At 41.7% G+C, this 11,900-nt stretch overlaps 1 protein-coding gene across 2 annotated transcripts; it reads left to right on the top strand.

Annotated features, from left to right (window-relative positions):
• Positions 1-17: 17 nt before the first annotated feature.
• On the top strand, positions 18-10,213 carry LOC110989460 (cannabinoid receptor 2-like). 2 transcript variants are annotated; one of them, XM_022253851.2, is made up of 3 exons: positions 89-747; positions 3,492-5,601; positions 7,467-10,213. In XM_022253851.2, the coding sequence occupies exon 3, from the start codon at positions 7,488-7,490 to the stop codon at positions 8,379-8,381; it is 894 nt and encodes a 297-aa protein (XP_022109543.2). In that variant the 5' UTR covers positions 89-747; positions 3,492-5,601; positions 7,467-7,487; the 3' UTR covers positions 8,382-10,213. The 2 variants fall into 2 exon arrangements, with proteins under 2 accessions (XP_086998681.1, XP_022109543.2); XM_087142555.1 differs by lacking the exon at positions 7,467-10,213 and having other exon boundaries at positions 18-747; positions 3,492-5,596.
• The last annotated feature ends 1,687 nt before the right edge of the window (positions 10,214-11,900 follow it).

The raw sequence follows: 11,900 nt of genomic DNA on the forward strand, positions 1-11,900 counted from the left end.
TAGTTTCTAGTTTAGCGCCGCTCTATATTCGTAAAGTGTGGCAGTATGTCACCTTTTTTCATCGCATACGGTGATCCCCTGACGTTGGTGAACATTCCCAATTACACGACATCAGATGTATTGCATGTCGTGAGAAATGTTTGGACTAGCTACAGTTCAAATTGCTTTCAAATTCGATATGTTTATGAAGGAACGTTAGTTGGGCTGTGAACTTTCGGACAATTTAGAGACCTTCCCTGATCTGCACAATTATTGTGCCCTTGATAAAGAATGCCAGCCCAGCTGTTTATTTGATATTACCCCATGGGCAGCAGCTGTTTCTACTTTAGAGCTCTACAGCAACCGAAACGACCATCTGAGCAGTTACCAACTTTGACAAGAACCTGAACTACCTGGCTTTGAGGTTTTAAGTATAATCACAGACACTCTAACAAGCCGTTAGTTTCATTAGGCTGAGCATGCGCACAACCCGAGCAACTTCTCATACAGCATGTACCAGCAGAACTTCGTAAAAAAGTCATTGGTTATGCATCGAACTTATGGAATGAATAATTTAGTGCATGAGAATAGTAATTACTGTCGATTGGGTATATGATTTTAATCAACTTAACTTAATACGTCCACGACCCCACTCGCAATCAGTACCGTTATAAAAAGACTACCTGTGTTTCACAGTGTCGACGAACATTAGGGTGGAGGAAGTGAAACGTTGCAGTCTGAAGCCAAAACCTGCAGTGCACAAAAAGAGTAAGTACCACTGACTAGCTCTGTATACATTCTTCCAATATGTTTAATTTATTTTTTTCAGAGCACATGGGGCTGCATCAAGTCCAGGTTCCAGTCACTCATTTTATTCAAAACCTATAGGCCTAGTGACTTTTTCCAATCTCAGGCCTCTTACAATGTACACTTTGGCCTATATTCCATTTGGTCGTAATGACCACGAAAAACACGCAACAGGGAAAAAACGCTGTGTGACGTCGTTTAACCACCCCGGCCCTCCAAAAAATGGCGTTCAAAACTCTAAAAAAATGTCTAATGAAAGGATTTTCTCTCGTTCCAAAAACAACACGAAAAAAATATTTTTTGTGTATGACAGCATGTGCAAAGATGATGGTGCTGGACATTGCACAATGACAGGCATGACGGAAGAAACCCTGTCGTCTCAGATGTTACTATCGACAAAATTAGGTAGCACTCTGGAAAATTTCGTCGGAAGTGTCGAGACTAAAAAAGGTACTCCTGGCTACCAATTATTCGATTTTGTGGAATTTTTCGTCGACTGAACACTGCTGGTGAAGACAATTTCCATGCAGCGGAAAACATTATGGCACTGTAGAATCCATTTCACTTCGTTTTCTTGCGTTTGTAAAATGCATTTAGTGTGGTATAACAAAGCAATAGTAACCTTTGTGACGAGGTCTGGGACTTGTGTACAACCGATACGAAGGAGCATTTGGCAACATGGGCTTCGCCTTGTTTGCTAACTGCATGCTGTTCATTTAGTATACACGACTCTTTGTAAAATACCGAACAACATGTAAAAGGGGAAACCTTCAATTAAACAAACCCAAGGCTGTATTCACGAAACAATGCACGTGATTCTCGCTGATGTAGGCATTAAATTCATTTTGGTGTATCAATGCCCGCGAACGTCAGAATACATGTACAATGTCATGAAGAATGTCTAGAAGCTGAATGTAATGCTCGGTAGATATCTTGATCATCCCTTGATGTAGCAATGCCAGTTGCTATCAAAGGATCAGCTAATTTCCAGTTTATGTTATTTGATACATACACCGGCAAGGAAAAATGCATATTGCCCTTAATGAGCCATGCGTTCAAACATACATGTATATGTTTGATTTTGACAGTTCAAAATCAGTGTTACACGTTGCAGATGTTCTTAACTCTAATAGAGCCGGGGCAGAATCCGTCCCTCTCAACCTTTTTGCGATATGGCCGCAGTATCTTTTTCAGAAACTGAGCCTTTAAGAGTTTTAGAGTAACTCTTTAGAGTTACTTAACACCATTTTTGCAAAATATCCACGTACTCTTCCCGCGCAGCGCGCATTTTCCCCAGACGGATCATCCGAACATGTATACCTTTTCCATTTTGGTGCTTAATGCACGCGTACTGGCACATATTTTTTATTTATGTTTATTTATTCAATTTCTCGGGAAACACAGGTGAACAAAACAGACAGTAAAACATAAATGTACATGGTGGAGCAAAGGACCAAACCCATCCAGCCCCCCATGGATTGTTCAAAAGAAAAAGATTCCTGTCGAGGGGCTCTCCGGGCTGATTGGCTATGAACTTTGAATGACCTTAACAACAAAACCCTATGTCTGATTAAGCTCAAACCTTACATTTGTAATACGGGCGATTCACAATAGCGCGCCACCAAGAGTTTGCAACACGTTGGCTAATCATAACGCGCAAAATTTGTCGACCCTTTCCAAATGCGCAGTTGGGTTGACAAATTTCGCGCATTGTGATTGGACAACGCGTTGCAAACTCTTGGTGGCGCACTATTGTGAAACGGCTGTATTATAAAGAGTGTCTGTATCTGCATGCAACGTTTGAAACAATTAGATTTCGCAGAAGTAAGTTCTTTTGGGGCAGAATCTGCCCCCCGGCTGTGATATGGGTCAAAATAACCTGGCCCTTTCAGGGTACGAATGAGTACTTGGCCTATCTAGAATAGATGCCACTTAATATGTTCGAACGGCAGGCTAGGGCATTAACAGCGTTCATTCGCCTAACCAATCGAGCGCATATTATATTCCCAAACAAAACATCATTTTAGACAGAGTCAACGGAAATCAGTATGCGATAAATTTCCAAGGATTTTGTCCACAAATGTTAAATTCATTTACCTAAACACCCCCGTTCATTTGATGGCAAATTCCTTGTGCAAGTGGTCCAAAAGATCTCCTTATATGGACTTGGCGTGCGCATGGCGAGTTCTGCGTGCTATGTGCGCATAGACTCTTGATTAATCGGAACCTCAAACTGTCTCTTATCCAGGTGTGTTTTATCAAACGTTAATACGTGGTCACATGACGTGTTTTGACCTATAGGAAAAGAAAACCTATCCCAGGTATTTATGAATAAACGTTTATGATGGCATTATATCGAACTAATAACGCATCAGGCGTAAGACGAAATACTCGTATTTGGCTGCGCAGCAGTCGAAGGAATTGTCTGGGAGCTTCATTAAATGAAAGCAAGCTTCTTAGATGGAAGCTCCCAAAAATGTTTTGTTGCTTCTTTAAATGTAACCAAGAGGTCAATAACCGACAGAGCCCCACCCAAAATTATGTGAATGGAAGTTTCAACGTATTTATGGCACGTTGTATCGTTTTACCGTTGGGAAATACAATCTTATCGAGCAAGAATAAAAGTCAGAACTTACGACAGGGAAAATTGTCAAGCTATAGTGTTTCAATGTCATCGTCACTCAGTATTTTGTCCTTTATTACAGTTTTATCCGTGTCTTCGGTTCATGCACATCCACGCACCAGAACTAGTCATGGTTCGAGAGACACTGTACGCACTTACCATTGCTGGGTATACAGTCGTTGGCGTAGCTCTACTTTTCAATCTCGTGGTGATAGTCGTCTTTTTGGCCAGCAAGCAACTACGCATCAAGTACTACTTCTTCGTCTTCACATTGGCACTCACAGATGCTGTTTCGGCGGCAGCCCTTATTCTGTTAATCATCATCGGAGGTGTTTTCCTGAGAGCACTGCTTGAAATCTCGCATACAGTGTTGCGGTTGAACGTCCTCTTTGTGGCAGTGAACCGGCTCCTGGCTTTGATGATCACTCCGCCCGCTCGCTATGATACCATGGTTACGCTTGGTCGCATGGTGGTGGTTTACGTCCTGATGTGGGTGGTTTCCGCTCTGATTTATTTACCATTGACATACACAGGCTCCCCACTTACCATTCGCTTCATACAACCGCTAATCGGTCTTGTGATTCTGACAGTGGCTGCAATTCTGTACTTGGTTGTCTTTCGCAAGATTGCTAGCTATCGACCACCACTGGCCTCTACCTCAGGTATCTCTGAAAAAGATGAACAAACTGGCACCCGTATTCGTCAAACACGGCATCTTATGATCACTTTCACACTCATCCTGGCTGTGTCATGTCTGTGCTGGCTCCCGGCCGCTGTTGCCTCTTTCATGATGTATTTCAGCAGCAGCGGAAACGCTCTTGATTTGGGCAATGGGTTCTTGGTGTATTTCCGCTTCAGCGCCCTCTTTGCCATCAGTTACTCGGCCATCAACCCCTTTATTTACTGGTGGCGTCTCGCTGAGTTCCGTGAAGCCTTGTACGGGATGATATGCTGCTGGCGCACTAAGCCGTCGGCCGTTTCCGCAGAGGCATCTATCAGTATGGAAACAGTCGTCGAACAGGCCAAGTGATACCCTTTTGCATGGCTCATGAGAGTGCTAAAAGACAAACCTAACGCTGGTAGATGATTAGACTCCCGCCCTTCACTCAAATCTTGGAAAGCTCTTGAGTTTTGCCTCCAGTCAGCTCTACTTTGAATTGAAAATTTTTGGTATTTGGTATTTTTCTTTAGAAATACTAATTTTGCATGTGGGAAATATTTTGTGTTTGGTGTGGGAGAGGCCTTTGCGTTGTAGTCGTTGCTCTCTGGAACTGAATGTTGTTATAAAGAATTATATGAGGATTTGCTAATTTAACTCAAGTACTGGTAAATACGAGGGGTTGTTTTTCATAATTTTTGGTGGATACATATCTTATTACTTTGATTTGCTCTTCTTGGTGTGTGAAAAGTGTTTTTGTCACTAATGTGGAGGATCTTTTTAGCCGAGATAGCCGCAAATGTTTTGTTTGGGTGCTTGACCACCCAGAAGAGGAAATAAGCAACGTCCATGACATTTCAACAGAGTTTCTAGTGGGACAGGGCAGGAGAGAGAGCGCCACCACCAGGACATTCATCTTGTTCAGAGTTCCAAGGCACATATTCGACAGTCTTTCGTTTCGGAGCTTGTGTGTACCATAATCCTGCACTAGTTTTTTTATGATAAATGAAGTCTTTTCATTGATCTTGATGCTCTTAAAAAATGCATAGGACTGCCGAAGGAGTTCGTACGACGTTGCTCGCACTTTTACTGGATGTCAATTAATACATGAGCTGCTATTTCTGAGGAACATCATAAATATACATAGACCTCTGCTGGAATCAAAACGTCCAACTTAGTACGTTGATTGTTATTGGATTTTCGACTGGCTCCCTACTTTGCTTCGGAGTTTCAATATAATGTTACGAGACAGGGAACAACTACCACTCTCGTTGTAAGACGTTGCCTACCAGCAGAACTTTGTAAGAGGCCATTGCTTATTAAGCAGTGAACTAGTTTGTTATTCATGAAAACAACGATAAGCATTATAATTAAACATACAATTTCCATCAACTTAACATATCCAAGGCTCGGCATGGTGTCACTATAAAAGAACTACCTGTGCTTCAGGCGTTTCCAGAATCTGGCAGAGACCCCTTGGCAAAGAAACTGAAACGTGCAGGTGTGGAACAACATACACCAGTGAAGAAGTAAAGTGAGTTTCTGTCTTTGATTTTTGCAATTAATGAAACAATCAACTTTTTTCGGTATATAGGTCTGTGCCTTCCCCAAATCGGTTTTATTGACTTTCTAATCTGAGCACGCAGGGTGCTGAATCCTACAAAACAATGCTGACATTATTGTACCTGTGGGGGAGTAGATTGTATGTGCTGCAGTACAGCTGCAATAACTACAGCGATCAGCGACGCACCCAGGATAGTCGTAGAATGAGTCTTGAAGATAACAGCTTTTGTTACATTGTGCTCATTTATAGTGCAAAATCCAATCCCCTGCGTTTTGTTTCGGCCATCAATCATCGCTGATATCAATAGCTAGGTAGGGACTGATATTAAAGCTAACAGTAAAGGCGGGTAGGTCTATTGTAACTTCGTTTTTGAAATAAATGAGACTCACAGGGTGGGGCGAAGCCCTGGAGTGTCTACGCTTGCACCGCTTCTAGCGGTAAAAAGCAAGACAAGGTACTGATATGCTTAAGCCCTCTTGGGTCTTTCCTGCGTACGGAAACTACTACTAAAGTAAACTCGACAATCAGAAGTAAGGGATGTCCACATAAAACGTGTACCGAGATGAAAATTGCTGTAACGGCAAAACTACTCTATATATGGGAAACAGAATCATATCTACAGACAGGGCACAATGTCCTCTTTGCAATGGCATAGGCCTACAGCTTGTGATGTTACTGACAAAGATAAGTGAACAAACAAGACCGATGTTAAGAGGCGTATTCGAAACCCCGTTCTAGCTCGTGTTAGACCAACACGAGAACGACATTTCAAACGGGGAGAATCAACACACGAACACTGTTCGCGAACAGATTCTCACTCCCCACTTTCTGGGAGTAGATGGAGAACATCAAGAACAAAGATGGCAGATATAGGCACATACTGCAACTTAATGTTGGCTTTGTTACATAAAATAAGGAAAATAAAACCCAGGGCAAATACTCATGGATATCGGAGATATTTGGGGATTTTATTTAATGCGAGATGGTAAATGTCATGCAGTCTTTTCATAGGTGTCAAAACGGCGACTGCTATCTTGACTTTCAGCGCAGCTGCACTCCTTTTGCATTTCGGCGTCAGTAATCAACGACCCAAGAACACTGTTCGTAAGCCCCATGAGAATGGGGTTTCAAATACGCCCAAGGGCACTGAAATAGGCCCCGTGACAAGGTTGCAGATTTGATTAACAAGGCTCACCCTGCAAGTGTGCAGAATATAAACCTTTGCGTTAAGAACACATTTTTGAAAACAAGGGTTGTACCTAAATCAATCTATTCTGTTTTGTTTTCGCTAATGTGCTATGTCCTCCACATGGCCACTATTCCTGTCAAAGCACATCTGACATCTTCGTAACATGTCCCCTACTGCTCGCCTGATAATTTCAGGGTCTTGATTGAGATTATTGACTTGATCCATTATTCTTGTACGTAACTCCTGAACATTAATTGGTTGGGGGTGTAGTGAAATTTTTGTTCTGCAGGTAATCGCATAAAAAGAAATCCAATAGTGTCAAACCCGGCATGTGTTGAAAAGGTAAAAGCATTAGGCCTTCACACCACAGGTGGAATTGTGCTAGGCCCTATTCAAAATGGGCACTTGAAACTTGTCACAGTGCCGATTTCAGTACCCTTAGCATCGGTCCAGTTTCTTCCCTCATCTGTGCCACTAATATCACAAGTACACGATGCTCCTTATCGGCCGTTTGGTACATTCTTTGGTTGCAAAAATACATATTTTTGGAATAAACAATTTACTAGACGCCTCAAATGCAGGATGCTTGATACTCTATTAGTCAGGAAATATTAATTAGCTCTAATCATTTCTGTGTTTTTGATAGACGATTTGCGTACATACCAGAATGGAGAGTTACGGATTACAGAGAGCCAGAAATGCCGTTCAAATAGTCAGTGGCGTAGCTTTAGCCTGCAATCTCATGGTAGTCGTTATCTTTGCCATCAAGAAGCAGCTTCGAGTGAAGTATTATGGCTTCCTCTTTAACCTCGTGCTCACTGACATCGCCCACGCCACACTGGCTATCGTGTTTATTACGCAGTACAGCCCCCTAGCCTCAGCTCTCTTCCGCACCTCGTTCTTTGTCACGGAGCTGAATGTTTTGGCGGTAGCGGTCAACCGCTTGATGGCGCTCTCCATCCTACCCCCGGCCCGCTACGACGCAATGGTCACACCGTTTCGCATGTTTGTGGTCTGTATTCTCTTCTGGGTGGTGTCTGCGGCCATCTATATCCCTACGACATATGCCGTCAATTTGCCTGTTGTTACCCGTTTCATCCGACCACTGGTTGCGCTGGCTATCCTGGTGCTAACGCTAGCCCTCTACTGTATAGTCTTCTGCAAACTCGCCGCTTACCGTTCTGCTGAAGCATCGCCAACGACTAACAAAGACAATGACCAGACCCAGACCCGCATTACACAAACCAGAAGTCTCATGATTACCTTCTCAATCATCCTGATCATGTCCTTCCTGTGCTGGATCCCGTACTGCATCTGTCAGTTCATGATGTACTTCAGCGGCAAAGATTGGTACGGCCAAACGGAGCTCTTCCGGATCATATTTATCTACACTTTAGCCTGGCTGATGGTGAACTCGGCAGTCAATCCGTTCATCTACTGGTGGCGTATCCCAGAAATCTGCAGTAACCGCTCATGTGCCGGTGGAGGAAAGACCAGCGGTGATGCGCTAGTGCTGTCTACTAACATGGGGACCACCGTGGAGTCAACAACTAACATGTAGTCAACGCATGGGGTCGTGCCAAATGCCTGTGGTCATGCGTTCATTACGGAAGCTTACATGACCATCCATGATTTAACGATAAATTAACCCGATAACGCGATGACATGGATGGCCATTTCTGCTTCTGTACACGGTTCATTGATATGTATAGTTAACTAACCCCGTACACCAGAGACTGGCCTGTGATTCACGCAGATCCAGATCTTATCAGTGATCTGGCGCTGGTTCACATGACACCAGAACCAGCGTAAAAGGGGTGGAGCGAACCAGCGTTGGGATCACCTTAGACCGGCAAGAGATCTATAAAATACATCTTTCTTTAAGTACTGCATGGTTTTAACCCGATTGCATATGCATTGAAGAATTAAGACACAGCGCTCTATACTGGCACACAACAGGTCGGAATCAAATTCAGTTCAACTCTACTCTCCTGGCTAGCCATTACACTACACGCTGACTTTAATAATTCTATCGCAACGAATCTGCATTCCTATTTGCCAGAGCATGGCAGTACACGCTAACATGGTTTCCTGCCAGGAGGTTAAGACGGAGCCAAACAGACGTCACCCACTAATTGTAACACGTAGTTATTGTTCCTTTCTTAAACAGCTCTGTATTTTTTCCTTTTCATGGAATTAATCGTGATAAGCAACCTGTATAGTCTCAATAATTCTACATTAAAATTTTCTTAGCTTGATGTCACGGTCATAATCTTTCACATTAACAGTAACAATAAATTGATATTATTAAACTAGCTGTCTTATTTCCAATTAAAAAGTAAGATGGCTCATTGTCAGTTCCGATTACTTACGTAGACAGTGTAAATAGCCCTCTCTTGTGTTCAGCCTGTATAAGGTTATTCGCTTCACCTTTTGCTGGTCATGTTTACAACGCGGTTATGGGTGCAGTCCACCAATTGCAAACAGTATAAAACAGCATTATTCAAGGCTCAATAATAGGCATACCAACATCCTTGGGGGTTCTGAAATAAAAATCAAACTGTTTTGTCCCGTATCTCTCAATTCGTTCCATTTTGGAGGGTTCATCAATTATATTTCAATCATTCACACACAATAAAACAAAATCACCACACGAGAGTGATATTTCAAAAGGCTGCATGGAGCTATTTTCAAAGTTCATCCTTTTACTTTCTCGGCCACATAGGACCATTTTCCAACAGTATGGTTTTTCTATTCTGCTCCAAGATGGAAGCCCAGAGAACCAGGGAGAAAGGATTTACTCGATCTCACCATTACAGGTCCAATGAGTCCCCTTTCTCAAAAGGAACTAGGCTAGGGGCATTTTTCATCCTAATGAGCATGGCAAATATTATCGTTTCAATTAGTGGAAGCTTTCTTGAACTCTATTCACAACATTTTCTTTACACTTATTTTATGCAGTGCGTGAAACGAGATAAATACGGTGGTAGAAGAAGGTGTGAATTGAATACACTTTTTAATGACGGAATAATGGAAATCACAGTGTTCTTGTAAATATAAATATAAGTGATACAATAAAAGTTGAATTTACTTTATTCGCAGATGGAAATAGTCAATAAGAGTTGCTCATGTAGATTTTTTTTATCACTAAAAATTAAAATTCAAGAGATTTAGGGGAGATTTTATTGGTGACTGTTTAGGTTTAAAGGGCATTGCATTTACAGTTTTTAGACATTCTCTTAGACTTGCTTCTTTTTAATAAAAGAAAGTTTGGTCGAATACATACAGATTTGGTTTGTTTGTATTTGTTACATTTCATTTTGGGTCCAGTACTTTCAATGACTTTTCGGCTTCAACCGTTAAGAATTAAACCAGAAAAAGAGCAAAACGTCAGCAATCTGCAGGATCAATTTCTTTCTTTGGTTTGTTGTGCTTTGGAAAATCCACAATTTATACTGTTAGCGGAGAAGGGTTGGACACAGTGCCAATAACTCTAGCTGATGAACTTGGTTTGTAGAACTGATTAAGAGAAATTCTTTAATCCCCCAAGTTTGGTTCTAACCAAATAGATGGCCTTTTAATTATTGAGAGCCATGCCTGGCAGATGACTGAGTATCCGGGCTAAAAGCAGTTGGTTGGTCGTGAAGCCAGACCGCGACATTGAACCGCTGTTTTGACCTACGATTTGATTTCTGTCGAATTCCATCACACTGCGGCTATGCATTCGTAACCAGGTCTTGTCCAACTCTCACCCAACAGGCTGGTTCCTTTACTTTGGTCTGTCCCATTCAGGCACTGTTTAGACATTCTCGCAGTTTCTTGTGTGTTACTAGCTACGTGACCTGTGCGCTGCATGCATAAAAACAATGCTATTTGACTAACGCCCATTTGCGGCCATACAGGGGTTTTTGGTTGTTGCAGCCCCGCCTCGGTTTTACGCGCCGAATTAGGAATATTTTGCAAGCTACTCTTTTGTTGGATTTAGAGTTCACTTGCACCCTTTTTGTTGAATTTGCGTCCTGGACATTCTTTAGGGGTTTTCCAACGTTTTCCTGTGGAATAAAAAATGCGTCATTGGTTGATTTCGATGCATAGGAACAACGCAAGCAGTTACTTGATTATGACCCTTGCCTGCCTCTGCCGATAAAGCTTAACTTATTTTTGTTTCGGCTTTCTGATGCAGTAAGAAACAGTTACATTTATATTTTCACATTTTCTACTGCATTTTTGACGATTGCACTTGGACTTGGAGGCATTAACAAGCAGTTTAAGTGGTGAGTTATGATCTTTCTATTGAGTAAGTATATACGAACACGTACTTTGATTTGTATGCAATATTGTAATGCCACAATTTCAACCAAATGATCCTAGTCGTATGTTCTGTTTGTCGTGAGCATTATTCACTCGTCTTAATTATCGTCTTGAGTTATTCTGCTTATTTTATACCAACAGATGATTGTTTGTATTTGTTTATTATATTTGAGTGAAATACATTTATCAGTCAGCCATCTTGAATCATTGTGAAACATTTACTGTATAATAACTAGGAAACAATTTATGCAATTCATGCAATTTATTGGTTATTTCTTTCTATGTATTTTGCAGACAGTTTATCGTACATTTCCCTATTTGACCGTCTATGTTTGCACCCTTAATATACTGTAATAAATACTTATACATAGAAATAACCAAGGAAATAACCAGTTTTATCATTTTTATTTTTAGTGGAACCATTAGGTAACACACTGCTTGTACAGAACTTGGTCTAGGTGATAATTCATCACTGTGCTTGTCCATCGTGGGCATTGAATGTAAACGCAGTTACCAAAGTTCGGGGGCGATCAGTATTTGTGGGGGTCACAGTGATTCACAAACTGAGTGGGATTTAGCCTAAACTCATCGATGACGACGGAGGCCAATGTGTACCAGTCTATATTTTTATTTTGCCCACAATGACCTCTGCACATGCAGCTGTCCTCTTCCTACCGTGCGTGGTGCTATTCTATCTGAGCATCACTGGAGGAAACAATCAGATCAAGACCGACTATTTATATCGACATTTCAACTTTGCAAGTTACAG

This window comes from Acanthaster planci, linkage group LG10, assembly GCF_054643075.1.
Source record: "Acanthaster planci isolate LZ-2023a linkage group LG10, COTS_SCS, whole genome shotgun sequence".
In the NCBI taxonomy this organism is placed as follows: Eukaryota; Metazoa; Echinodermata; class Asteroidea; order Valvatida; family Acanthasteridae; genus Acanthaster; species Acanthaster planci.